At 59.7% G+C, this 27176-nt stretch overlaps 4 protein-coding genes across 9 annotated transcripts in view; 1 reads left to right on the top strand and 3 right to left on the bottom strand.

Moving 5' to 3' along the window:
- Nucleotides 1-2005: 2005 nt before the first annotated feature.
- Nucleotides 2006-6347, bottom strand: LOC125181887 (antigen WC1.1-like). Of its 4 annotated transcripts, XM_066998819.1 has the most exons (12): nucleotides 5973-6173; nucleotides 5528-5848; nucleotides 5137-5451; nucleotides 4757-5059; nucleotides 4336-4656; nucleotides 3944-4258; nucleotides 3565-3873; nucleotides 3122-3463; nucleotides 2860-3006; nucleotides 2686-2781; nucleotides 2520-2606; nucleotides 2006-2374 (listed from the first exon to the last, which is right to left on the bottom strand). In XM_066998819.1, the coding sequence occupies exons 1-12, from the start codon at nucleotides 6022-6024 to the stop codon at nucleotides 2211-2213; spliced, it is 2772 nt and encodes a 923-aa protein (XP_066854920.1). In that variant the 5' UTR covers nucleotides 6025-6173; the 3' UTR covers nucleotides 2006-2210. The 4 variants fall into 4 exon arrangements, with proteins under 4 accessions (XP_066854920.1, XP_066854918.1, XP_066854919.1 ...); XM_066998817.1 differs by having other exon boundaries at nucleotides 5528-6346; XM_066998818.1 differs by having other exon boundaries at nucleotides 2006-2606.
- Nucleotides 6348-8722: 2375 nt separating this feature from the next.
- On the bottom strand, nucleotides 8723-10252 carry LOC136791021 (E3 ubiquitin-protein ligase Topors-like). Its single transcript, XM_066998864.1, has 2 exons — nucleotides 9980-10252; nucleotides 8723-9703 (listed from the first exon to the last, which is right to left on the bottom strand). Exons 1-2 carry the CDS (start codon nucleotides 10250-10252, stop codon nucleotides 8894-8896), a joined length of 1083 nt encoding a protein of 360 aa, XP_066854965.1. The 3' UTR covers nucleotides 8723-8893.
- LOC106047050 (NACHT, LRR and PYD domains-containing protein 12-like) overlaps nucleotides 8723-27176 on the bottom strand; it is a 21500-nt gene continuing 3046 nt past the window's right edge. For 2 of the 3 annotated variants that reach the window (XM_066998831.1, XM_048065161.2), the window contains exons 3-9: nucleotides 21997-22299; nucleotides 19804-21490; nucleotides 19498-19587; nucleotides 19137-19307; nucleotides 18761-18934; nucleotides 18504-18671; nucleotides 8723-18415 (exon numbers count right to left, since the gene is read on the bottom strand). In XM_066998831.1, the coding sequence (XP_066854932.1) occupies nucleotides 18184-18415; nucleotides 18504-18671; nucleotides 18761-18934; nucleotides 19137-19307; nucleotides 19498-19587; nucleotides 19804-21490; nucleotides 21997-22282 (2808 nt within the window). In that variant the 5' untranslated portion in view covers nucleotides 22283-22299 and the 3' untranslated portion in view covers nucleotides 8723-18183. The remainder of the gene's footprint in view (nucleotides 18416-18503; nucleotides 18672-18760; nucleotides 18935-19136; nucleotides 19308-19497; nucleotides 19588-19803; nucleotides 21491-21996; nucleotides 22300-27176) is intronic. The other variant, XR_010832104.1, reaches the window with a different exon arrangement.
- Nucleotides 13885-17581, top strand: LOC125182918 (scavenger receptor cysteine-rich type 1 protein M130-like). The gene is made up of 11 exons (XM_066997582.1): nucleotides 13885-13941; nucleotides 14066-14386; nucleotides 14463-14777; nucleotides 14855-15157; nucleotides 15258-15578; nucleotides 15656-15970; nucleotides 16041-16349; nucleotides 16451-16792; nucleotides 16907-17053; nucleotides 17132-17227; nucleotides 17307-17581. Exons 1-11 carry the CDS (start codon nucleotides 13890-13892, stop codon nucleotides 17579-17581), a joined length of 2796 nt encoding a protein of 931 aa, XP_066853683.1. The 5' UTR covers nucleotides 13885-13889.

The raw sequence follows: 27176 nt of genomic DNA, 5'->3' as shown, positions 1-27176 counted from the left end.
TTATATCTTCACGTGTGTTAACTTCAGCCTGACAGGCGCTATATCACTGGCTATTTATCTGCACACATACACTTACACATACATATATATATATATATATATAAAAGCACCTCCAGTGCTTGGGAACTTCTGCCCTGAACAGGTGCAGAATCCTAAAACCCTAGTTAAATGTTTGAGAAAGGTGGGCCATCACCCTGGCAATTCCAAAGAGACAGAAATCACTACAACATGCAGCCATGCCAGCCCCTGCGACAGGCCCTGCGGCTGGGCCCGAGAACCAACCCATGCCTCTCTCAGTCACCTCTGTCCACAAGACGAAACAATGGATGCCAAAGTCACCTCGTTTAGTAAGGGCAGAAACTCCTACTGAGAAGGAGGAGGAGGAGGAAGAGGATGAGGCAGGCTACTCCAAAGCAGGGCCATCACAAGAACAGGAGGAAGAATCACAGAATCATGGAATGTGCCGAGTTGGAAGGGACCCACAGAGATCATCAAGTCCAACTCCTGGGTCCTCAAAGGACCACCCAAAAATCAGACCATGTGTCTGAGAATGTTGTCCAAAGGCTTCTTGAACTGCAGCAGGCTCGGTGCTATGACCATGTCCCTGGGGAGCCTGTCCCAGTGCCCAACCACCCTCTGAGTGCAGAACCTTTCCCTAACACCCAGCCTGACCCTCCCCTGTCCCAGCTCCATGCCGTTCCCTCGGGTCCTGTCGCTGTCCCCAGAGAGCAGAGCTCAGCGCCTGCCCCTCCGCTCCCCTCGTGAGGGAGCTGCAGGCCGCCATGAGGCCTCCCCTCAGCCTGCTCTGTGTGGGCTGAACAAACCAAGGGACCTCAGCTGCTCCTCACACGTCTTCTCCTCTAGACTCTTAACCATCTCTGGGGAATGCGCTTGCTTCTCCAGATGTTTGGTGGCCAGTAACTAGCGCTGTTCCCCAGAGCTCAGCTCTAGGGCCAGTCCCGTTCAACATTTTCATCCATGATCCGGATGCAGGAATGGAATGCATCCTCAGCAAGTTTGCTGATAACACTCAAGTGGGAGGCGCTGTTGCCTCCCTGCAGGGATGAGAGGCCATGATGCAGAGTCTCTGATGAAGAGTCCTTCCCCAGCTTTCCTGTAGTCCCCTTTAAGTAGTGGAAAGCCACTGGAAGGTCTCCCCGGAGCCTTCTCTTCTTCAGGCTGAACAACCCCAACTCTCTCAGCCTGTCTGCAGAGGAGAGCTGCTCCAGCCCTCTGATCACCCTCATGGCCTCCTCTGGACCGGTCCATGTCCTTCTTGTAGTGGGGGCCCTAGAGCTGAACACAGTACTCAAGGTGTAGCCTCAACAGGGACGAGTACAGAGGGACAATCACTTCCCTCGCCCTGCTGGCCACACCAGTTCTGATACTAGCCAGGAGGCTGTTGGCCCTCTTGGCCACGTCAGCACACCGCTGGCTCCTGTTCAGCCGCCTGCCCACCAATCCCCCCAGCTCCCTTCCTGCCTGGCAGCTTTCCAGCCACTGAAGCCAGCCTGCAGCCTTGCATGGGGTTGTTGTGCCCCAAGTGCAGGACGCGGCACTTGGCCTTGAACCTCGTACAGTTGGCCTCGGCCCATCGGTCCAGCCTATCCAGGTCACTCTTTAGAGCCTTCCTGCCCTCAGGCACATCAACACTCCTGTCCACCTTGATGACCTCTGCTGGCTTGCTGAGGGTGCACATGATCCCCTCGCCGTGCCCCGGGCAGGTGGCGCTGTGGGTGCTGGAGCAGGGGAAGTGTCCCTGGGACTTGCCATGCCATTCCCTAGGCCTGTTCTCCTGGCTGGGAGAGCGTGCATCTCTGGGGCCAATGGAAGGCCCCGGGGCCAGGCCCTGGGCTCTTCCCCATCCTTCCTGCATGCCCAGAGCCATGGGGATGTGCCTGAGGGCCCAGCTCTGCCCTGTGGCCCCGAGGGACAGACGACGGGCCCAGGAGAGAGAGAGGCACCGGTGCTGGGAGTGAGGTTCCAAGCACTTGGGGACTTTAATCAGAAAGAGTGCTGTGCAGGGAAAGGCCATGCTGAAAAACTTCACAAGGACCCTGGCATGACGTTGGGCCACGGGTGCGGGTGGGCATAAGGAGCTGTTTCTGCAGCATGCTGAGGGCTGCGCAGGGACGGGTGCCCCCCCATGGGCATGGCCACCCGTCTCTGGGGCCGGAGCCCCCTCTTGCAGCCATGTCCCCAGGCTCTCCTCACGGCACTGTCCCCAGGGTGCTGACATCAACGTCGTCATAGCCCGTGTCCCCGTGGCACTGCGCCGGGGCGTCCCCGCTGTGGGGAGCGGGTGACTCCTCCGGCACGGCTGCAGCATCGTCGTAGCCATCCAGGGGGCTGTGCCTGGACTGGACTGGGGGGGCTGTGCCAGGCATGGAGGGGGCGGGGCTGAGGATGCAGCCACAAGGGCCACATCCCCTCACCTCCCCAGCACCACTGCTTGGCCATGACCCTTCTCCTTGGGTCCCCTGTGCCTTCCAGTCCATGCCGAGTTCCACTTCCCCTACCTGGGGCCGCCCCTGTGTCGTTCTCCTCCTCATTGCCATCCCTGCTGTTTATCGTCAGATTCATGCCTGAGCCCTTCAACAGGGAGCCTGAGGTGGTGAATGGGGCGTTAGGTGCTCGGCCTGGGATGGAGACAGCCCCAAGCCCCGGGGACAACAATGCTCCCACCTGTGTTGCTGGGCACCTCCTGGTACTCAGGCATCAGGCTGTAATCCAGCTCCTCGTACACGGCCTCAGAGCCAACGTCCGTGGCTTTGACAGGGTCTGCAAGGAAGTACACGTGGCAAAGGCATGATCCACTGTTCCCCACAGCCCCATGGAGACTCCCAAAGTAGCACCCACCTCGGCGCTGCACCCGTGCGCGGTGTGCCTGCACAGCCAGGGCTGCCAGGGCCAGGCCCAGCAACGTCCCCAGGAGCACGCACAGGACCGTGGGCACAGTCACACTCCCCGACACTGCTGTCAGTGGGGCAACGCTGCTGGTGACACCTGCAGGGATGGCCAGGGGCAGTGTGAGGCTGGGATCCGCACGGCAGCAGGGGCAGGGGTGAATGAGCACGGGTAGAGCCACCTGTGCAAGCATCCCTGTGCTGGCAGCTGCTACCTGCAGTTGTGGTGGCCCCGCTCGTTCCCTCGGTGTCCTCGTCACAGGCGATGTGGGTGACCCCGGCAGGGCCGCAGGACTGCAGGTGCCACGGCGCCGAGGTGCAGCGCCAGAGCGAGGGGGCCCCCTCCTGGCATTGCACCCAGCCCAGCCAGGCGGGGACAGAGCCCTGTGCGGGGACGGCCTCCAGCCTCCCCCCGGTGCCACAGCCCAGCTGGCGGCAGACAACGGCAGCTGTGGCGGGGCTGGTGTTGTTGGCGCACACGCGGCCCCACGTCCCCTCGTGCAGCACCTCCAGGTGCCCGCTGCAGCTGCTGCTGCCCCCCGCCAGACGCAGCAGCCCTGCAACAACAGGGGATAGCGGGGTCACGGCACCTCGTGGGGCAGCGCGCACCCCACGGGCAGTGGGGACTGCTCCCCAGCTCAGGGATCACAGTGCTCACCTGAGCACACGGCACCGGCACCACCGCCCCGGTGGCAGCCATGCCGTGCTGGGGCTGGGCAGTCCCAGAGAGCCGCCTCCGTCCCCGAGCAGCCCCCGGCACCCGGCCACAGCGTCCCCACGCCGGGCCCGAAGCGCTCAGAGCCGGGCGCCTCCAGGGCCCGTCCGCACCCCAGCTGGCGGCACACGACGTCGGCATGTGGCAGGTCCCAGGCATCCTGGCAGACGGTGCCCCAGGTGCCCTCGCTGTACACCTCCACCCTGCCGGCGCAGCGCCCGGGGCCGCCCGCCAGCCTCAGCCGCAGGCTGCCTGCACGGGAGGGCCAGGATGGGGCTGGGGGCACCCGCTGGGCACCCGCGGCCCTTCCCGGCGCACTCACCTGAGCAGGCAACGGCCGCCTCTGTGGGGCTGTGGCTGGGCGCTGCGGCAGGCCCCGAGGCGTTGCACTGCGCCAGGCGCTCCTCGGTGCCAGCACACCGCAGCTCCTGCAGCTCCACAGGGCCCAAGCTGGCGGCCGGCACAGCGTAGACCTTCTCTGGCACACCGCAGCCCAGCTGCCGGCACGCCACGGAGGCAGCTCGGTCATCCCAAGGCCCCGCAGTCACACGGGCCCAGTCCCCGGTGCTTGTGGCCACCTCCAGCCGCCCGTTGCACCGGCTCTCCCCGTCCAGCAGCCGCACGGGCTCAGCGGCGCCTGCAAGAGCCCGGCCATGCCATGGGGACGGGCACTGCTCCCCGCCTGCCACGGGTGCCCGCGTCCCCTGCACCCACCTGAGCAGTTGACGGCGGCGGCATGGCCAGGGGGGCAGGCGGGCTCCCCCAGCACCGCCACGGGGCACTCGCCCGGGTGCCGCTCGCTCCCGCTGCAGCTCAGGGCATCGTGCCGCAGCGGCCCCGTCGCCGTGCCCGTCCCAAAATGGCCTCCTGGGGGCAGGGAGGCGGCGGGGCCGCAGCCCAGGTGGCGGCACAGGACGTGGGCGTCGGGCAGGTCCCAGGCGGTGGCACACAGGGCTCCCCATGTCCCCTGCTCCTCCACCTCCACCCGCCCGGAGCAGCCTGAGCCGCCATCCGCCAAACGGAAACCGGTGTAGGCTGCAGCGAAGGGAGGGCACTGGGGGGGCAGCAGACCAGGGACCCACTGGGCACCCCACTCTGCAAGGGTCCACCCCAGCCCCCCAGCTCCAGCACTTACGTGAGCAGACGATAGCAGCGGGGCCAGCACAGGACTGGCCGTGGGTCGGCCGCCGGGCGCAGTTGGCGAGGAGTGGCTCGCTGCCGTTGCACTCAAAGGCGCCGTCCCAGAGCGGCCCCGTTGCTGCCCCAAAATGGCCGGCACCGGGGACGGCCACTGCCATGCCGCAGCCCAGCTCCCTGCAGACCACCTGGGCGGCCTTGAGGTCCACGTGGCCGTGGCAGACGGTGGCCCAGGCGCGGCCCTGCCGCACCTCCAGCCGCCCCGAGCAGGCGCCATCCCCTCCAGTCAGACGGGAGAACCCTGCCGGGAGAGGAGGGCTCTTGGGGCGGATGCGGACGAGGGGGCTCCCTGCAGCACTGTATGTCCCCAGCTCTCACCTTGGCAGACCACAGCAGTGTCATACTTATGTGGACTCTTATAGGGTCCCCAGCCCAAAATGTTACAGCTCCATAAGGCCTTCTCATTGCCATTACAGTCGACAACAGCAAAGCTGAGAGGACCCTCAGCTTGGCCAAAGAGGGAGCTGTGGTAGGCACCAGCGGCCGAGCCACAGCCCATCTGCTGGCACACCACCTCGGCGTCCTCCATATCCCACTTGTCATCTGCCACCGTGCCCCAGTGTCCACGCAGCTTCACCTCCACTCTCCCCTCACAGGGTCCCCTGCCAGCCGCCAGACGCAGCTCCAGCGCCTCTGCACCAGGGACCAACCTCAGTCCAGTCCTGGGGGTTCCCGGGACGGTATCCCCAGTACCACCACCCCGCCTCACCTGTGCAGGTCACGCCCACGTCCCGGTCATGGTCGCAGAAGTGCTTGCCCCAGCCATAATGAGGACAGTCCTGCAAGGTGGCCTCAGAGCCACGGCAGAAGAAGGGGTGCAGCCAGATGCGTCCCTTGCCCTGCCCAAACGGGGCGTACGGGGATGCCCGGGCCACCGCACCGCAGCCAAGCTGCCGGCACACCACGCCGGCGCCGTGGTGGTCCCAGTCGAAGTCGTAGCTGCAGACGGAGCCCCACTCGCCCTCGTGCTTTACCTCCACCCGGCCGGCGCAGCGCCCGCCGCCATCCACCAGCCGCAGCTCCCCGCTGCCTGCGGGCAACCCCAGGGACCTTGCTGAGCCCGCGGGGTGCCTGCCCCACGGCTGCTCCCTGCCCCACCGCTTGCCCACTGCCCCACGGCCAGCCCCTGCCCCACGGCCAGCCCCACCACTCACCCCCGCAGAGCTGCACGCAGAGGAGCAGCCCCAGTGCTCTGGCAGGCACCATCCTGCCCCCAGTGCCAGACGCAGCCCCGCGGCGGGGAGGGGGATATATAGGCAGCCCCCGCTGGCAGGAGCCAATGGGGGCGGCGGAGGCACCTTATGAGCCGCTATCAGGAGGGTTATCTGCAGCCTGCCGGGGCCCAGCCTCCAATAACCTGCTCCGTGCCCAAATATGAGACTCGGCTCCGCTTCTGGCGTCATGCACCCCCCCCGCCTCCCCACTGGGGCTCAGCACCCAGATGTCCTCAAGGGGAGCCAGCCAGCACATCACCCGTGTCCCCCTGAGCTGGGGTTGGGGCTGTGCCCAAGGAGAGCAGGTCCCCGTGGGGACAGGAGAGGCCCCAGAATAGGGTCCTCCCTCAGAACATGGCCTCCCTCAGCACCCCAGTACTCAGCCTTTGTCGGGGGGGTGGGGAGCCTTGACCCACCTGGAACAAGCCTGGGGGTCTCCAGGGAGAATCTGGTCTCTGTGCTAGCCCTGCCACGTGCAGGAGGGACATCTCCAGCCCCTTGCAGCGGCTGGTGGCACAGGGCACAAGGGGGACGGTTTCCCCCACTCAGGGACCTGGCGTCGGCACCGACCTCATGCAGCTGCTGGGCCACCTGCACTGCTGGCGATAGCATCGTGGCTTTGTGCAGTAGCAGGGATGCTACCAACGGGGCTCGGAGCCAAGGCTGAGCTCTAGGGACCTGCACGGCTTCTTGGGCAGTGAGGGGAACGAGGAGGAGAAGACAGCCTGACGTTAGCAGCAGGCACAGAGACAGCCACAGAGTGCAGCATGGTGTGGGGGGGGTCCAGCTGCTGCAGGGCCAGCACAGAAGCCCCCAGCTTTAGAAGGGGCCAGGAGCAGGGGCCCAGCCCTCCCTGCCCGTGTCCCTGTGTGCAGCCCGGTGCTGGGGCAGGAGGAAGTGTGTGCCGGATGCGCAGGCATCGCTCAAAAGTGAAGCCCTGCCCGTACGCAGGGTCAGGACACAGGGCATTGCCCTTCTGGCACAGCCCCACTGCAGGAGGAGCGCGTGGCAGCACGGCTCGCTGGGGACTGGGGGCTCCTGGGTCCACGGCTGCAGGGTCGGGCTCTGCCAAGGGGCTGCAGCTCCCGGGCTGCTCAGAAAGGCCCAGGCCGGGCTTCAGCGTGCAGGACCGTGCCATGCTGGCAAGCTGGGCACCCAGCCCCAAACCCCTTGGTGGGGAGGTCAGCCCCAGGAGCAGAGTGGGAAGCGGCCACCCCAGCCTGGGGACCAGGCCCAGGGGACGTCCTCGGGGTGCCAGGGCAGCGCTGCTCTCCCCCCCCCCAGCTCCTCCGGCTTCTCGCTTTCTGCCCCGGGCAGCTCCAGCTCCAGCCCCGGGCAGCCAGGGCAGGAAGATAGGGCAGGCTGCGGCGAGCAGGCGCAGGCCTCGGCCCAAGGAGAGCTGCCTGGCCCCACTCCACTTATCACCAGCCCTTTTGTGCTCTCTTTTTTTTTTTTCTTCAGTTCTCTGCCCCATCCCACTTGGGCAGGGGAGGGGAACCAGTGAAGGGCTCTGTGGTACTCAGCTGCCTGCTGGGTTAAACGACAGCAACCTGCGCCAACTCAAGCAGCTGTGCTGGAAATTACCAATCACAACCATCATCTGAGGAAAGAAAGAAGCAAAACCCATAAAGGAACAGCTCACTACTAGCTTCTTAACCACCACGTATCCTGAGGTTTAGCAGGTTGCTGTCTGGTCCTGGAAGGACAAGGACAGGCGAATGCTGTTGCCTATTTTGCTGGGACAGGTTTTGCTTTCAGAAACTACCCGCAGTGCACTAATGAGAAAAGCAGAGCTGTGAAGAACATTTTTGGAGGCTGTTTTCCATATTAGGGCATATGATCTGATAGGCAGTGTGCTTCCCCAGAGTGAATTCAGTGCTTAAACAGATTAACTGCAGCTATTTGATGTTGCTTGTACCTGTGGTCGCTGGGGCAGGGACTCCTGTTTTCTCTTACTGACTCCTATTTAGAAGCCTGCAATGCTCCAGCAGCAGCAAAGCGACCATCCTAAAGGCAGCAGCTCATGAATGCTACAAGCTGCCAGCTCGTGCAGGGGGCTCCTTCCTGGCCTCCTGTCGGGCCGTTCTCAGCAGTCCCAAAGACCTCCCTGTGCACGCAGGAGGCGCGCAGGATCTGCCTTTGCTGTTGTGCTCTGCTCCTGCAGACACAGGAGGGGTCTGACAGCTCTCGTGCTCGCTCTCACTCTCTCTCCATGAGCACAAGAGAAGTGCCCACGTGCAGCACAGGCACACAGGCAGCCAGCTGCAGGGACACAATGAAGCAGAGCAGGGCCATCAGGGCCCTTGCAGACGGGATAGGAGCCAGCCCCTTTTCTGCTCCCGGCCTGCAGTGCCCTCGCCTTGGGTCCCGACTGTGTGTGAGCTCTGCTCTGGGTGCTGGGGTGAATCAAAGAGTGGCTTGGGTTGGAAGGGATGTTAAAGACCATCTAACTCCAACCCTCTGCCATAGGCAGGGATGCCACCCAAACAGACAGCCAAAGCTGCCACCAGCTGACCCCAAGGGAAGGGCTGCTGGGGTGGTGTTGGTGGGGCCACAAGCAGCATCAAGGATGCTCCAGCCACCGTGCCATAGCTCTGGAGGGAGCAGAAGTGGCAGCTGGGGCTTATGGGGTCATGTCAGCTACAAGGGGAGGAAGTCGAAACGCCGTCCAGGAAAGAAAGGCACGCATCTTGTTTTAGATATCTTTATTTTGTGGCAGCCTAGGTCGAGGACTGAGAGCCTCCCCATTGTTCCTTGCAGTCATGACTGGCGCTTCTGCAGGGTGCCTGCCTAGTGCTGCCATCGGGGCGGTCTCTTGCGGAGCTGGGGATAGTCCTGGGGGCTGCTGTCGGCCTTACTCTTCAGGGGGCACCGGGGCCCCCCAAGCAACTGGCCCCTGCCCGATCCAGGGGCTTAGAGGCTGGGCCTGCTGCCCTTGGAAGACGGCCCTGCTGCCGCTGCCTGTCCCGGCCCCTCCTGTGGTGGCTCCCTTCCTCCTCTGTGGTGACAGGGGTGGCCGCAGGGCTGTCCTCCTTCCCCCCGGCAGCACGGGCATCCCGGCGCTCCCGCTGCCAGTGCACCCCAGTTCTGTACAGCTCTGCAGCGACGGTGACGAGCCGTGCCACGAAGGGCACCGTGTGGCTGTGGAGGGAAGGCTGCAGCTGCCGCACCAGGGCCTGCTGGTCCAGCCCGAAGATGCACAGGGAGGCGAGGACGATTCCCTGCACCACAGCCACGTCCCACCACTGGCTGCCGTAGATCCTCCGCAGCTCCTCTTGCAGCCACGCCAGCAGGGGCCTGGCGTCAGCCAGCTGCTCCTGGAAGAAGGCTGCCCAGAGCTGGGGTGGGAAGCTGTGCTCAGGAGTCCTGAGCACCAGCCCCGCAGCCCCCTGCTCATCCTGCTGGCCGTCCCCCAGCTGCTCTGCGGGCTCTGGGATGGGACACTCCAGGTAGTCGTCAGCTGACCGCACCGAGTACTTGATGGACTGGAGCCTGCCCCCGTACAGGGGGCAACTCGGCTTCTCCTTGGCCCACCGCAGCACACAGCCCAAGCAAAGCTGGTGGAGGCAGGGCATCAGGTAGGCCACGTCATCCTGGCCGTGACGACAGAGCGCGCAGGCCCAGCCCGACGACCCGTCCATGGCGGCAGGGCGCTGCAAAGATACCACCAACTGCAAGAGAGAGTGAGGCCACGGTCACTGGTGCTCCCAGGGTGGGCGGCAGCGATGCCCCGGTCCCCCAGCAGGAAACCCTTGGGCCCCGTGGCTGTGCCATCCCGTGTTCCTTGCTGGCATGGAACTTGGCTGCGGCTGTGGCCCTGGCAGCTCCCCGAGCCCTGGCGCCCGCCCCACGCCCCCCCAAGGGGACGCATCCCCGCACAGCTCAGCTGCGCTGCTGCGAGCGCACAGGGCAGGGCAAACACAGGCAAATGTTGTGGGGACGGGCACCCAGAGCAGCTGCCGGCGGCCCCACAGCACGACCCGACCGAATCCCCGCTCAGCCCTCCAAGCCTCACAGACACGCTGGGCAGGAGTGCAGGCACGAGCCAAGCTGGGCCGGGCCCTGCCGGCACCTGGACATAACGGGGAGGGCTGCGCAGTCACACTGCCTCGTGAGGTGACATCACACTGCCTGCTCGGTGACATCACGCTGCCTCGCGCGTGTGACGCCACATGGAGCCCCCAGCCCCTGCGGCGCTCACTCTGGCACCGCTCTGGCATCACTCCCTGCAATTCTGTGATTCTGTGATCATCTAACTCCAACCCCCTGCCATAGGCAGGGATGCCACCCGCTAGGTTACTTCATTTGCCTCACTAACCGCACAGGGAAGAAGTTCCTCCTAACGTCTAACCTAAATCTATCCTCTTTTAGTTTAAAGCCATTCCCACTGGTTCCTGGCATTGCCTACCTGAGTAAAGAGTCCTTCTCCATCCTTTTTATAAGACCCCTTTAAGTATTGAAGGGCCGCAAGGAGGTCTCCCCAGAGCCTCTCTTCTCCAGGCTGAACAGCCCCAGCTCGCTCAGCTTTTCTTCATAGGAGAGCTGCTCCGGGCCCCTGATCACCTTTGCAGCCTGGACTCACTCCAACAGGGCCACATCTTTCTTGTGCTGGGGGCTCCGATCCAGGACGCGCGACTCCAGGTAGGGCCTTACAAGGGCAGAACAGAGGGGACAATCACCTCTCTTGCCTTGCTGGTCACTCTGCTGTTGATGCAGCCGAGGATGCATGTGGCCTTCTGGGCTTCAAGCGCACTGCTGGCTCATATCGAGCCTTTCTTTCACCAGAACCCCCAAGTCTCTCTCCACAGGGCTGCTCTCAATGAGTTCTTCTCCCAGTCTGTACTCCTGTTTGGGATTGCCCCAACCCTGTGCAGCACCTTGGACTTGAACTTGTTGACCCTCATGTAGTTCATGCGGGCTCACTTCTCCACCCTGTCCATGTCCCTTTCGATGGCATCTCTTCCTTCTTTGGTATCAACTGCACCACTCAGCTCGGTGTCATCTGCGAACTTGCTGAGGGTGCACTCAAACCCATCATCTACGTCACCGATGAAGGTATTGAAAAACACCAGTCCCAAGACAGACCCTTGTGGAACACCGCTCACTCCAGCACCACTCAGGCCAGCACTCATGCCTCTGCACACACACCTGGGGCTGCAACCGCCATTCTGGACAGATTGGAGAGCTGGGCGATCACCAACCACATGAAGTTTAACAAAAGCAAGTGCCGGGTCCTGCACCTGGGACGGGGCAAACCTGGCTGTATGTACAGACTGGGGGACGAGATGCTGGAGAGCAGCCCCGCAGAGAGGGATCTGGGGGTTGTGGCTGACAGCAGGTTGAATATGAGCCAGCAGTGTGCCCTGGCAGCCAGGAGGGCCAGCCGTATCCTGGGGTGCATCAAGCACGGCACTGCTAGTCAGTCGAGGGAAGTGATTGTCCCACTCTACTCTGAGCTGGTGCAGCCTCACCTCGAGTACTGTGTGCAGTTCTGGGCACCACAGTATAAAAAGGACATTAAACTGTTGGAGAGTGTCCAGGTGAGGGCTACGAAGATGGTGAAGGGCCTAGAGGGGAAGACGTATGAGGAGCGGCTGAGGTCACTTGGTCTGTTCAGCCTGGAAAAGAGGAGGCTGAGGGGAGACCTCATCGCAGTCTACAACTTCCTCGCGAGGGGGAGTAGAGGGGCAGATGACCTATTCTCTGTTATCACCAGTGACAGGACCCGTGGGAACGGTGTTAAGCTGAGGCAGGGGAAGTTTAGGCTGGACGTCAGGAAGAGGTTCTTCATCGAGAGGGTGGTTGCACACTGGAACAAGCTCCCCAGGGAAGCAGTCACTGCACCCAGCCTGTCGGAGTTTAAAAAATGTTTGGACTGTGCACTTAGTCACATGGTCTAAAATTTTGGGTAGACCTGCCAGGAGTTGGACTCTATGATCCTTCTGGGTGTCTTCCAACTCGGGATATTCTATGATTCTATGATTCTTGTTGAGCATTTCCGCCAGCTCCCTCAGTACCCTTGGGTGGATCCCATCTGGCACCATAGACTTGCATATAGCTAAGTATACCTGAGCCTTTTCCTCATCTCTGGTCAGTGTGTTTTTCTACCACATCCAATAAGGGATGGGGATTCTCTCTCATCCTTCTTTTGTTGCTTTTTGTTGTTAAGTATTTAGAGAAGCATTTTCTATTGTCCTTGGGGACAGAAGCCAGACTCAGTTCCAGCTGGCCTTTGGCCCTTCTCCTTTTTTCCCTGCATAGGCTCACGACGTCTTTGGATGATGTGCCTGAGTGGTCTGCCCCTTCTTCCAAAGGTCATAAATTTTTTAAAATGTATTTATTTATTTTTCCCTGAGCTCAAGCCCCATCTCTCTGTTCAGTTGGGCAGATCCTCTTCCCTGCTTGATCATCTTTCGGCACACAGCCTGCTCCTGAGCCTTTAGGATTCCCTTCTCAAAGAGCGTCCATCCTTCCTTTCCCTTCAGGACTGCCTCCCAAGGGACTTTGTCAACCACTCTCCAGAGCAGGCCAAAGTCTGCCCTCCAGAGGTCCAAGGTGGCAGTTCTGCTAACCCCTCTCCTTACTTGCCCCAGAATCAAAAATTCTGAATTCCTGATCACTGGGGCCAAGATGTGATCTCCAGATGGGGAGCACTTCCCACTCTGCTTCTGAGGCTGACCTCCCCACCAAGGGGTTTGGGGCTGGGTGCCCAGCTTGCCAGCACGGCAAGGTCCTGCAGGCTGAAGCCCGGCCTGGGCCTTTCTGAGCAGCCCAGGAGCTGCAGCCCCTTGGCAGAGCCCGGCCCTGCAGCCGTGGACCCAGGAGCCCCCGGTCCCCAGCGAGCCGTGCTGCCACGCGCTCCTCCTGCAGTGGGGCTGTGCCAGAAGGGCAATGCCCTGTGTCCCGGCCCTGCGTACGGGCAGGGCTTCACTTTTGAGCGATGCCTGCGCATCCGGCACACACTTCCTCCTGCCCCAGCACCGGGCTGCACACAGGGACATGGGCAGGGAGGGCTGGGCCCCTGCTCCTGGCCCCTTCTAAAGCTGGGGGCTTCTGTGCTGGCCCCGCAGCAGCTGGACCCCCCCGGCACCAAGCGGCACTCTGTGGCTGTCTCTGTGCCTGCTGTCAGGCTGACAGGTCAGGCTGTCTTCTCCTCCTCGTTCTCTTCACTGCCGAAGAAGCCGCGCAGGTCCCTAGGGCTCAGCCTCAGCTCCAAGCCGTGTTGGCAGCATCCCCGCTGCTGCACAAAGCCACGATGCTATCGCCAGAAGTGCAGGTGGCCCAGAAGCTGCGTGCGGTCAATGCTGGTACCGGGTCCCTGAGTGGGGGAATCCGCCCCCCTTGTGCCCTGTGCCACCAGCCGCTGCAAGGGGCTGGAGATATCCCTCCTGCACGTGTTGAGGCCAGCACAGGGACCTGATTCTCCCTGGTGACCCCCAGGCTTCTTCCAGGTGGGTCAAGGCCTGTCCCCCGACAAAGTCTGGCCACTTAGGTCCTGAGGGAGGCCATGTTCTGGGGACACCCCTGTTGCTGTGGGGACCTGCTCTCTGTGGGCACAGCCCCAACCCCAGCTCAGGGGGACATGGGTGATGTGCTGGCTGGCTCCCCTTGAGGGCATACAGGCGCTGAGCCACCATGGTGCCCAGGGGGGTGTGGGTGCATGACGCCAGAAGCGGAGCCGAGTCTCATATTTGGGCACAGAGCAGGTTATTGGAGGCTGGGCCCCGGCAGGCAGCAGATAACCCTCCTGATAGCGGCTCACAAGGTGCCTCCGCCGCCCCCATTGGCTCCTGCCAGCGGGGGCTGCCTATATATCCCCCTCCCCGCCGCGGGGCTGCGTCTGGCACTGGGGGCAGGATGGTGCCTGCCAGAGCACTGGGGCTGCTCCTCTGCGTGCAGCTCTGCGGGGGTGAGTGGTGGGGCTGGCCGTGGGGCAGGGGCTGGCCGTGGGGCAGTGGGCAAGCGGTGGGGCAGGGAGCAGCCGTGGGGCAGGCACCCCGCGGGCTCAGCAAGGTCCCTGGGGTTGCCCGCAGGCAGCGGGGAGCTGCGGCTGGTGGATGGCGGCGGGCGCTGCGCCGGCCGGGTGGAGGTGAAGCATGAGGGCGAGTGGGGCTCCGTCTGCAGCTACGACTTCGACTGGGACCACCGCGGCGCCGGCGTGGTGTGCCGGCAGCTGGGCTGCGGTGCGGTGGCCCGGGCATCCCCGTACGCCCCGTTTGGGCAGGGCAAGGGACGCATCTGGCTGCACCCCTTCTTCTGCCGTGGCTCTGAGGCCACCTTGCAGGACTGCCCTCATTATGGCTGGGGCAAGCACTTCTGCGACCATGACCGGGACGTGGGGGTGACCTGCACAGGTGAGGCGGGGTGGTGGTACTGGGGATGCCGTCCCGGGTACCCCCAGGACTGGACTGAGGCTGGTGCCTGGTACAGAGGCGCTGGAGCTGCATCTGGCGGCTGGCAGGGGACCCTGTGAGGGGAGAGTGGAGGTGAAGCTGCGGGGACGCTGGGGCACGGTGGCAGATGACGCCTGGGATATGGAGGATGCCGAGGTGGTGTGCCAGCAGATGGGCTGTGGCTCGGCTGCTGGTGCCTACCACAGCTCCCTCTTTGGCCAAGCAGAAGGTTCCATCAGCTTGGCTGTTGTTGACTGCCATGGGGCTGAGAAGGCCCTCTGGGACTGCAAGATTCAAGGCTGGGGACCCTACAATGGCCCTCATGACTATGACACTGCTGTGGTCTGCCAAGGTGAGTGCTGGGGACATGTGGTGCTGCAGGGAGCCCCCTCGTCCGCATCTGCCCCAGGAGCCCTCCTCTCCCGGCAGGGTTCTCCCGTCTGACTGGAGGGGACGGCGCCTGCTCGGGGCGGCTGGAGGTGCGGCAGGGCCGCGCCTGGGCCACCGTCTGCCACGGCCACGTGGACCTCAAGGCCGCCCAGGTGGTCTGCAGGGAGCTGGGCTGCGGCATGGCAGTGGCCGTCCCCGGTGCCGGCCATTTTGGGGCAGCAACGGGGCCGCTCTGGGACGGCGCCTTTGAGTGCAACGGCAGCGAGCCACTCCTCGCCAACTGTGCCCGGCGGCCAGCCCACGGGCAGTCCTGTGCTGGCCCCGCTTCTATCGTCTGCTCACGTAAGTGCTGGGGCTGGGGGGCTGGGGTGGACCCTTGCAGGGTGATGTGCCCAGTGGGTCCCTGCTCTGCTGCCCCCTTAGCGCCCTCTCTCCACCGCAGCCTACACCGGTTTCCGTTTGGCGGATGGCGGCTCAGGATGCGCCGGGCGGGTGGAGGTGGAGGAGCAGGGGACATGGGGACCCCTCTGTGCCACCGCCTGGGACCTACCCGATGCCCACGTCCTGTGCCGCCACCTGGGCTGCGGCCCCGCCGCCTCCCTGCCCCCAGGAGGCCATTTTGGGACGGGCACGGCGACGGGGCCGCTGCGGCGCGATGCCCTGAGCTGCAGCGGGAGCGAGCGGCACCCGGGCGAGTGCCCCGTGGCGGTGCTGGGGGAGCCCGCCTGCCCCCCTGGCCATGCCGCCGCCGTCAACTGCTCAGGTGGGTGCAGGGGACGCAGGGACCCGTGGCAGGCGGGGAGCAGTGCCCGTCCCCACGGCATGGCCGGGCTCTTGCAGGTGCCGCTGAGCCCGTGCGGCTGCTGGACGGGGAGAGCCGGTGTGACGGGCGGCTGGAGGTGGCCACCAGCCCCGGGCCCTGGGCCCGTGTGACTGCGGGGCTGTGGGATGACCGAGCTGCCTCCGTGGCGTGCCGGCAGCTGGGCTGCGGTGTGCCAGAGAAGGTCTACGCTGTGCCGGCCGCCAGCTTGGGCCCTGTGGAGCTGCAGGAGCTGCGGTGTGCTGGCACCGAGGAGCGCCTGGCGCAGTGCAACGCCTCGGGGCCTGCCGCAGCGCCCAGCCACAGCCCCACAGAGGCGGCCGTTGCCTGCTCAGGTGAGTGCGCCGGGAAGGGCCGCGGGTGCCCAGCGGGTGCCCCCAGCCCCATCCTGGCCCTCCCGTGCAGGCAGCCGGCGGCTGAGGCTGGCGGGCGGCCCCGGGCACTGTGCCGGCAGGGTGGAGGTGTACAGCGAGGGCACCTGGGGCACCGTCTGCCAGGACGCCTGGGACCTGCCACATGCCGACGTCGTGTGCCGCCAGCTGGGGTGCGGACGGGCCCTGGAGGCGCCCGGCTCTGAGCGCTTCGGGCCCGGCGTGGGGACGCTGTGGCCGGGTGCCGGGGGCTGCTCGGGGACGGAGGCGGCTCTCTGGGACTGCCCAGCCCCAGCACGGCGTGGCTGCCGCCGGGGCGGTGGTGCCGCTGCCGTGTGCTCAGGTGAGCACTGTGATCCCTGAGCTGGGGAGCAGTCCCCACTGCCCGTGGGGTGCGTGCTGCCCCGTGAGGTGCCGTGACCCCGCTGTCCCCTGTTGTTGCAGGGCTGCTGCGTCTGGCGGGGGGCAGCAGCAGCTGCAGCGGGCACCTGGAGGTGCTGCACGAGGGGACGTGGGGCCGCGTGTGCGCCAACGACACCAGCCCCGCCACAGCTGCCGTTGTCTGCCGCCAGCTGGGCTGTGGCACCAGGGGGAGGCTGGAGGCCGTCCCCGCACAGGGCTCGGTCCCCGCCTGGCTGGGCTGGGTGCAATGCCAGAAGGGGGTCCCCTCGCTCTGGCGCTGCCCCTCGGCGCCCTGGCACCTGCAGTCCTGCGGCCCCGCTGGGGTCACCCACATCGCCTGTGACGAGGACACCGAGGGAACGAGCGGGGCCACCACAACTGCAGGTAGGAGCTGCCAGCACGGGGATGCTTGCACAGGTGGCTCTGCCCGTGCCCACTGACCCCTGCTCCTGCTGCCGTGCGGATCCCAGCCTCACGCTGCCCCGGCCATCCCTGCAGGTGTCACCAGCAGCGTTACCCCACTGACAGCAGTGTCGGGGAGCGTGCCCGTGCCCACGGTCCTGTGCGTGCTCCTGGGGACATTGCTGGGCCTGGCCCTGGCAGCCCTGGCTGTGCAGGCACACCACGCACGAGTGCAATGCCGAGGTGGGCACCACTTTGAGAGTCCCTTTGGGGCTGAGGGGAAATGTGGGACATGCCAGTGCAACACGTGCTTCCTTGTAGGCCCCAACAGAGCCACAGACGCCGGCTCCGAGGTTGTGTACGAAGAGCTGGATTACAGCCTGATGCCCGAGTACCAGGAGGTGCCCAGCCACACAGGTGGGAGCATGGTTGTCCCTCGGGCCTGGGGCTCTCCGCATCCCTGGCCGAGCACCCAGTACCTCATTCTCCACCCCAGGCTCCCTGTGCAAGGGCTTTGGCATGAAGCTGCTGGACAATCACTGGGATGGGTACAAAGAGGAGAGCAACCCTGGAGCAACCCCAGGTAGAGGAAGGGGAACTCGGAAGGGACTGAAAGGCACAGGGGACCCAAGGAGAGGTGCTGTGGCCGAGCAGTGGTGCTGGGGATGTGAGGGCATGTGGCCCTTGCAGCTGCATCCTCAGCCCCGGCCCCTCCATGCCTGGTGCAGCCCCCCTGACCCAGCCTGGGCACGGCCCCCCGGATGGCTATGACGATGCTGCAGCCGTGCTGGAGGAGCCCCCTTCTCCCCGCAGCGGGGACGCCCCGGTGCAGCCCCACGGGGACACGGGCTATGACGACGTTGATGTCAGCACCCTGGGGACAGCGCCGTGAGGAGAGCCTGGGGACATGGCTGCAAGAGGGGGCTCCAGCCCCAGGGAGTGGTGGCCCTGCCCATGAAGGGCACCCATCCCTGCACAGCCCTCAGCATGCTGCAGAAACTCTTCCATCAGCTCGCCCGCACCCATTGCCCAACGTCACGCCAGGGTCCTTGTGAAGTTTTTCTGCATGGCCTTTCCCTGCACAGCACTCTTTCCGATTAAAGCCCCCAAGTGCTTGGAACCTCACTCCCAGCACCGGCGCCTCTCTCTCTCCTGAGTCCATCGTCCATCCCTTGGTCCCATGGGGCAGAGCTGGGCCCACAGGCACGTCCCCATGGCTCTGGGCATGTGGGAAGGATGGGGAAGAGCCCAGGGCCTGGGCCCAGGGCCTTCCTTTGGCCCCAGAGCTGCACACGTTCCCCGCCAGAACAGGCCTAGGGAAGGGCACGGCGCGTCCCAGGGATGTTTCCCCTGCCTCAGTATCCATAACTGAGTTAGCACTGGTTCCTACTGCTGGGTGGAGCCACCCGAGAGGAGAGGAGTGCCTTCCGCCCCCCCAGCCTCCCCTTGCCTTCCCAGACCCCCCGCTGGAAGGGTAACCGGGACATAGCTCCCTCCTGTGGGGTGTCATGCTCCAGGAGGTCTCCGATCTTCAGGCTGGGCTTCAGCTCTCGCAGTGCAACCAGCTCCTGCAGTGCATCCTCATTGAGCGCCGACACACTCAGCCTTGCATTGGAAGGAAAGAAGAAGCCTCAGTACCAGAGGTGAAGGGGGCACCTGAGAGTCTCCCCGTGGTACGTGTGGCAGGGCTCACCCCAGTGCCTGCAGTGGGCAGGCAGGATGCCTGAGCTGCCGCAGCAGCAGCACTGCCCCGGCTCCCAGCTCGGTGTCACTCAGATCCAGGCAGCTCAGGCTGCAGTTCTCCCCAAGGTGCGTGGCCAGGGCCTGGCAGCAGGTGCCCATCAGGTGGCAGCTCCCCAGCCTGCAGGTCCAAGGAGAGACAGCGTTGGTGGGGCAGTGCTGGAGCTGCTCGGGCTGCGCAGGAGCACAGCCAGTGCTGCATGCCCTTACCGCAGCACCCGCAACTGGCAGGCGTGATCCCGGAGCCCCTCGCACAGCAGCTGCACGCCGGCATCCCGCAGTCCTGTGTTGAAGGACAGGTCCAGCTCCTCCAGGTGTGGGCTGGTGCCCAGCACTGCAGCGAGGTCCTGGCAGCAGGCGCTGGTCATGCGGGTGTACCGCAGCCTGCGGGAGAGAGCCTCATCGGCGCCGGTCCTCCCATGCCACACACCATTGCAGTGGCCATACCCAGCCCGCTGTCAGTGGAACAGAGGGACAAGGCCAGCCTGCAGGACATAGTTGGGCACATCCCCAGCCCTCTGCTCCCCCAGCCTGGGATGTGTCCACAGGGCCCTGCCAGGGACACAGCGTTCCCAGTGCCGCTCACCGTAGGATGCGCAGTTGGCAGCCAGGCTGCCGCAGCCCGGCGCAGAGCAGCCGCACGCCGCTGTCACCCAGTGCTCCATCGCCCAGCTCCAGGCAGGCCAGGCTGGGGTGAGTGGCTAGCAGCGTCCCCAGGGCCTTGCAGCCACCCTCTGTCAATCCACACCACTGCAGCCTGAGGGGAGAGCAGCAGAGAAGCCAGCCAGCCAGCACAGAGGGACAGCAGCCACCCATCCCATGGCTGGCCACCAGCATGGAGAGGCTGCCCTCACCCTCCCGCATGGGATCCAGCCCTTCCCCATCAGCACCCCCTGAGCAGGGACGGACAGAAGTGGCCACCCAGCACCCAGGGGCAGGCCCCATACCTGAGGTTCTGCAGTGAGCTGCCCACGTGCCCCAGTGCCTGGCAGAGTGGGTGCAGAGGAGAGCGCAGCTCCTCCTGCCGTGGATGTTGCCTGGGAACGAGGGGACAGGTATGTCCATAATCTCCCATGATTCTCCCCAAGAATAAGTAAAACCCTCCACCAAGGGACTAAACCACTAGTGAAGAGACATGGTGGTGTTTGGATGGAAAGAGGCATTCACCATTTCAGCTTCCAAAACCCTCTTTTGTGATGGAGAAGGGGAAATCTCTGTCGTTTTGGCCACTGGAGCAGAGCGGCGGTACTCACCAAGGCAAGACTGTGGCCGGCTCCTCACTGCACTGCTGCTGGCGGAAGGAGCAGCTCCGGAGGGTGACACTGTCCAGTCCATCCCACTGCTTAATGCAGAAGCAAAGAGCCATCTGGTCGTATGGCGTCAGCTTGATGTCATGTAAATCTATTCCCGTGAAACATCCCAACACCTTCTGCGCAAAGCTTTTTTCATTCATCTCGAACAAAAAGTGGAAAGTGTCCAACTCCTTAATCATCATCACTTCACTGCGATGGGAAAGGCCTCTGTATCTTGTCTGAAGCCACCTCAGAAGATCTTCCCGAGCTCGTGGTGAAATTCTGCACCCGATTCTTTCACCTGCGTACTCTATTGATTTGGGGTTTACCAGACCAAACAGGAACCGAATTGTTAAGTTCAAATCCTTCCTAGATTTGCTGTAGCTTTCTAACAATGTATTTACGTTCTTTGCAAGGGCCTCTGGGTCACTGACAGTTTCCTCATCATCATCCAGGACATAAAACATAGCCGCAAAAAACTCATGGAGGTGCAGGTGAGTGAAGCTGTAGACATTGCCTTGGTCTACGCCTTTCTTCAGGCTTTTCTCATTGAGGAAGAGGGAGAGAAGGTCTGGCCAGTCCAAGCCACAGTCCTTGATTTCCCTTTCCTCAAAGAGGACCTTGTGTTTCCAGATGCCATCAGCAGCCAAGGAGCAAAGCCTGCGCAGGAACTGCTGCAGGTACTGCTGGGCATTGCTGCCTCTGCACTTCATTAACCAGGAGAGGTAAAACATGCCCATCCACGTGGTGGCCTTGGAGCACTCAAGAAGGTTGTTCTTCTTGTAAAGCTCTTGCTCAAGGATGGTGCAGATGGTCCAGCTCATGATGGGGATGACACACAAGCTATAGAGGGTCTCATTTCCCCTGGTGAACCTGAAGGCCACATCTGCTTTATTGTCATTCTTGAAGTACCTGTGGAAATACTCCTCCCTTGCAGCTGCCGAGAAGCCCAAGATTTCCACGTAACACTCACCCTCCAGGCACTGCCCCAGGTTTTGAAGAGCCGTTGGCCTTGTGGTGATGAGCAAAGAGGATGCAGGGAGAACAGTCCTCTTGAGCAAGCTCATCAGCGTGGTTTCCAGTGGCTTTGCTTCCCTGGGGTCAGAACTCAGCTCGTCTTTGGGCTGAGCCAAAGGGAACCCCAGGGCCTCGAAGCCATCAAAGACAAACAAGACCTTCTCCTGATTGTCCAGGATACTTCCAGCTGGTATTCGCTGGTGAGGACAGCATTTTGAAACCAGGTCCAACATACTCACTTGTTTGGAAAGGGAAAGCTCCTTGCAGTCTATGCAGAAGACATAGTCAAACTGCATGTAGAGGGCCCCTTCCACCCACTCCACCATCATCTTCCTGACCATCATTGTCTTCCCCATGCCTGGGGCACCCACTAGCACCACAGTCTGTGGTGTTTGCCCATCTTCATCAGGTTTAAACAGTGTCTGCGCAGTGACAGCGATGGTGGTGTCGGCACATCCCCAGCTGACATCTGCACCTTCAGGCTCGCCTCCGCTCTGGCTCCATGGCTTCTTGGCGATAGTCAGGGCAGTGTAGCGGCTGCTCACGGACAGGTTCTCCCCCAGGCAGGAGTTCAGCTCTTTGTACCGGAGGAACTCTCTGGCCACGTGCTCTCTGTACTTCTGCTTGTACTCTACACCAGAGAGAAGCAGAGTCAGTGCCAAAGTGAGCCAAACTTCCTGACCAGCACAACTGTGCTCCTGACACACCAACAGCATGGGACGTTTGTTTCAATGGCCTGCCTCAATGCAAAATTCAGTTATGCATTTCCTACGTGCCACCCATCAAGCTGCCTTTATTTTTCTGGGAATTTTTAATGGGAATGTCCCCAGAGTGTCCCCCTGTGTCCCCAGCTAGGAACCCATCTGGCAACCTAGGTTTTCTGGGCTGCAAGAACTGCTTGAAGAAGCACCACTTGCCCCTTCCAGGCACCCCCATCCTTATCACTGTGGTCCTCTCTCTGCTGCTGGTCCCACCACTCCCTTAAGGGGAAGGGTGCAGTGGGAACTTGGCAGAATCAGTGGGACACCACCTTTCCAGCCTCATCACAGAGCTGAAACCTGCTCTTTTACACACTTTTATCTTTTGTCTCCAGATCTCAAAAGACAAAGAAAATCAAAGTTTTCCCCAGTTCCTTACCCTTCACCTTCTCATCCAGGATTTTTTCAGCAAGGTCTCTCTGGTTCATCTCCTCAAACAACCCAATGGCGATGTCCACGGCGGCATCTTCCCCGTAGCTGTTGCCCATGCAGTTGACAAGGGTGGAAGGGTGTGTGGCCTCCACAAGCACATCCTCAGGGATGTTCCAGCCTCCTTTGGTATGAACATGTGACAACTTTGTCTTGAACTCTTGGAAGCCTTCAAGTGTGAGACCTTCCAGTGCAGCTAAGAGGACGGTGAATGCACTCCCTTCTCCTGCCATCATAGGATATAGAAAATCACCTGCAAAAAAACAAGGCTTGGAAGTCAGCGCTCTCTTCCCATTGTTCTGGGACATGCCTGAGAACACGTAAGCACTAAAAGCAGCTGGGCTGGTACCGAAGACTCAGTCTCATGGCCATTCAGAAAGTACCAGGGTAGGGGTAGTGGTGTGAACTTCACCCACAGCTGTATATGCAGGGGAGGGGAAGGGTTGCTGAGACAGGAATAGCTGCTGGCTCAGAGATTCAAGAGGAGAAACACCTATGCAGAAAGGCAGCAAACCGTAGGGGACAAGCACCCAGGATATCACCCAGTGGCATGGCGCAGCACTGGAGGTACAAGCCATGGAGACCAACCTGTTCTTTCCCCGGGGCTGTGCCCACCTGGCTGGCCAGGACACTGCGAGCACCTTAGAGCCAGGAGCAGAGCAGTGCTCAGCCCAGCAGCACACGGGGCTGGTGTTCGGGGTGACAGGTAAACCCCCAGTCCCCCAGCGAGCTGTGCCGCCACGTGCTCCTCCTGCAGCGGGGACGTGCCGGAAGGACCCGGGCAATGCCCAATGATGCATATAAGCAGGGTGTCATTTTTGAGCGGCGCCTGCGCATCCGGCACACACTTCCTCCTGCCCCAGCACCGGGCTGCACACAGGGACACGGGCAGGGAGGGCTGGGCCCCTACTCCTGGCCCCTTCTACAGCTGGGGGCTTCTGTGCTGGCCCTGCAGCAGCTGGAAGAAGAAGGAAGCTGCAGGGGCTTGCTACTGCCTACTGCGGTTTCCACCCCGGAGCAAGGGGGACCTCACAAGGGGATCTGATCACAGGAAGTGTGAAACTGAGTTTAGATGATTGCCAAAAGAGATTAGGATAGAGAAATTAAAAATAGCTGTGCAAAATGGAGAATTAGACTGGGAGCTGTCAGGGAAGATGGTTATTGGGATGATATGTATGGACAGAAAGGAAAAAGAAGCTGGGAACAACAGCAGCTGTTGTCCTCACCTAACAGCTCTCCTGGACAGGGAGGTGCAGCAGAGGAAACCTCAAAGTAATGAGGGGGGCAGACAACAAAGCAGAGGAGTAGGGGGTGGCTGGAAATGGCAATGGTAGTGGTAGCACATCAGAAGAAATGGATTTTTGTATAAGTAATGCAGAAAGCAGGAAAAGGCCATCATAAAGGGTCAGATGACAGAAACAAGCTTTAACAGAGACAGATACAGTGTACTGGAAACAGCCATCCCAGGAGGATCAGTCCTGTGGAAAATCCGGTGCCAAAGCTGAAGTAATGGCACCTGCCAGTCCTCTGGACAAATACTCGTGGTCCTAAAGAAGGTGAGACTGCTCTGAGTAAAATTTTCAACAAATTTTGAAAACAATGTCGTTGTTTTTTTTAGAAATTATAAACCTAATTTTTCACTGTGGTCCATTAGCAAGGCTGACAGAAAATCCTGGCAAACAACGGTGGAGTACTGCCAAATAAACACATTCACCATGAGAACGGCTCCTATTTTAGGGAGTGTGCCAGTGGTTATTGCTAAGTTACCAGAAGACAACAAGTGGTTTTCAATTATAGGTCTGACTATTTCACCACCATCCCACTTATTGAAGAATCATTTTTTCAGTGTTGCTCTTGCATTTGGACAGAAGGGATTAAAACCCTGTGCTGGCACTACAGGGGCTTCCCAACATACTTGCAGGACACAGGCTTACTTCAGAAACATGTTCAAACTGTTGTCTCCAAAGAAAAAAGAAAAATCACCATCTTATATGGATGCATCCATATACCAGCACATACTCCAGCAACCAGAGCTGCAGAAGAAGCGAGAGTCATCCAGCTTTTAAAATTAAAACATGAAATAGGATTTGAAGTCCATTTGGAAGAGGCACAATTAAGTGCAAGCCCTGGCTACCTACTAGGATTTACCTTTGGTGAGACAGGAAGAGAGAGTTGCAAGAATGGTTAAGGTTTGCATGAAATCAAAGCTTTTTCTGATCAAGCCCAACTCAGAACACCGTTAGGGGGATTTAATTTATAACGGCAGCATGCCCATAACTCTGCTGGTATCAGCAGGCTGTTGTGGTTTAACCCAGCAGGCAGCTGAGCACTACACAGCTGTTCACTCATGTCCCCCCACCCCCACAGTGGGATGGGAGAGAGAATCAGACAGAAAAGGTGAAAACCCGTGGGTTGAGATAAAGACAGCTTAATAGGACAGAAAAGGAAGGGAAAATAATGATAATAGTAATGATAAAAGAATATACAAAGCAAGTGATGCGCAGTGCAATTGCTCACCACCCGCTGACCAATGCCCAGCCCAGCCCCGAGCAGTGTCACCACTCACCCCAGCCAACCCCACCAGTTTTATTGCTCAGCATGATGCCATATGGTGTGGAATGTCCCTCTGGCCAGTGTGGGTCAGCTGTCCTGGTTCTGCCCCCTGCCTGCTCCTGGTGCACCCCCAGCCTCCTCGCTGGCAGAGCAGCCCCAGAAGCTGGAAAGTCCCTGGCTGTGTGGGCACTGCTCGGCAAGTGCTAAATCATCAGTGTGTTATAGCATTATCCTCGTTCTAAATCTGAAATACAGAACCATACCAGCTATGAGGAAGAAAATTAACTCTATTCCAGCTGAAACCAGGATACAGACCATCATGGAAGTTCCTGGTTAAGCCTCTGGAGTGGAGGTGGAGTGAGGGATGGATGGGATGATGCACCAAAGTAGTGGGAAAATGCTGCCCTAAAAGCCTCTGCACCAAAACAGCCAGTACCAGAAATTTCAATAGGAACTTCCTCATCAGCTGGTTCTGGAGAGCTGAAAAATTAGTTATAGAATCACTTGGGTTGGAAAAGACCCTTAAGATCAAGTCTAACCATCACCTAACACTACCAAGTCCACCATTAAACCATGTGTTGAATACCTCCAGGGACAGGCCACCACCTCCCTTGGCAGCATGTTCCAATGCCTACCAACCCCTTCGGTGAAGAAATTAATCCTGGCATCCAATCTAAACCTCCCCTGGCACAACTTGAGGCTGTTTCCTCATGTCCAATAACTTGCCACCTGAGAACAGAGACCTACATGCTCCTCACTACAATGTCCTTTCAGGTACAATTGTCCTCTCAGTTGCCCAGGCAACTGAATATTAATATTATTTGCCATTAATATTAATTGGTATTTATTAATATTAATAAATATTAATCGATAATGCTTAATATTAATTGGTATCAATTAATTAATATTAATTGGTGGAAGAGTTACCATACAGACCTTACAATGACCAGATCTCAATCCTGCCCTGTCTGAGCAAGCTGCAGATCACACCGTTGAGAAAAAAACCCAGCTGCAATCATTGGCTGTGGATACAAGTGTACTAGTAATAAACCAGAGGTACACTTCATCAATGAAAACACTAGATATGAGCAGGGAAAAATAGTCCTCTGTGCTGCTATTAATAGAATAGGAGAGCAAGTAGCATGGAAACTATTAAAAACTCATGCCCACTGAGAGTACAGACATTATTAAGAGAAGAAACATCTAAGCAGAACCCTTTGCACCTCTTCTTGGACTGTGATTTATTTATTTATTTTTTTAAATAATGGAATAAAATAGGGAGGTGTGGTTGGAGAACGGGAGATAGAAAACATATGGCAGGAAACAAAAATGATATTTCTGATAAGCCCAGAAAGATAATGGAAAGAAGATATATGTAATGCATGTTAAAGCACATGGGAAGACTGAAAACAATACATAAATATTTTAATAAGCCAGATCAGCTGGCTCAGTTTAACTGCTGCAGTCTTGAGACACAGGAGGGTTTGCAGCATCCTTGCTGGACTCAAGAAAATAACCTGCCTTTGGTAGATGACGAGAGATGAAGAACAGTGAACACAGCACTGAGTCACAAACCAGGCCACTAGCTGTGTGTTGAGGTAACTAAACAAGCCTCAGCTGCCAGATTTTGCCTGTCTGGAGCTTTGTTTTATTTCAGTTTAACTGGAGTAGTCAGTAATTCCTGCAATAGGATTTTTCATGATTAGATATCTAACCTGTGCCCTGGCGTGGTCTTGCTTAGCTTGGTCTAACTCCTTAATGCAATAATAATAATTTAGGACCCGAGAATAAAAACTGTTACAGCTCTCAAGGGAACCCAGAGAATCACGGCATGGATGGATCCACCCAGGCTGGAGAGTCTGCTACAGTGTTAGAAAAATGCTCTAAAATTATAATAACATGATGATGTTGGGTTTATTCATTTACAGGATCAGCCTCAAGGGACAAGAAGTTGCAGTGAAGCAGCTAGAATAGTGACAGAGATGCTAAATCCTATAATGGTCCCTTAAACAAGGCAGATGCAGGAAGAGTTTGGGAGTGGGGTAGGGGAAGGAATCAAACAAGGAAAAAAAAAAAAACAAGTTTGAAATAGAGAGAGAGAAAGCTAAGTGCTAGAAGTATTTAATTAAAGACAGAACTGTGGATTAAGCATATACATACATGCAATTACAATGATTATAATCTTGCTCATGCTAACAGCAAACACATGGCTAACTGGGTGTGGAGGGGGAACTATCCATCGTTTTCAAAAGGTTAGGGGGAGGCATCCAGAAAAGCTTTTTAAAGAACAGAGACTGAGAGAAATGCTGCTGTGTACCCCTTAATATATCCTGCTAACCAGTTAATTGCATTTTTGCAAAGTTTTGTCAATTATTGTGATCATAATACACTCTAGAGGTAAAATGCTTATACATATGATTATTGCAGAGCTAGCCAGTTATGACATGAAGTACTACAGTTACTATATGAAACCTACAGCACAGGCCTAAGGTCCAAGCAGGAAGTAGAATTAGGAAGAGGATTAGAAGCGAGGTTACAAGACAGGGCTAAGGTCTTTCCTAGAGTTAAGGCCAGAAA

The sequence above is a fragment of the Anser cygnoides genome, chromosome 5 (genome assembly GCF_040182565.1).
Source record: "Anser cygnoides isolate HZ-2024a breed goose chromosome 5, Taihu_goose_T2T_genome, whole genome shotgun sequence".
Lineage (NCBI taxonomy): Eukaryota > Metazoa > Chordata > Aves > Anseriformes > Anatidae > Anser > Anser cygnoides.
This window is presented reverse-complemented; position numbering and strand designations above follow the sequence as displayed.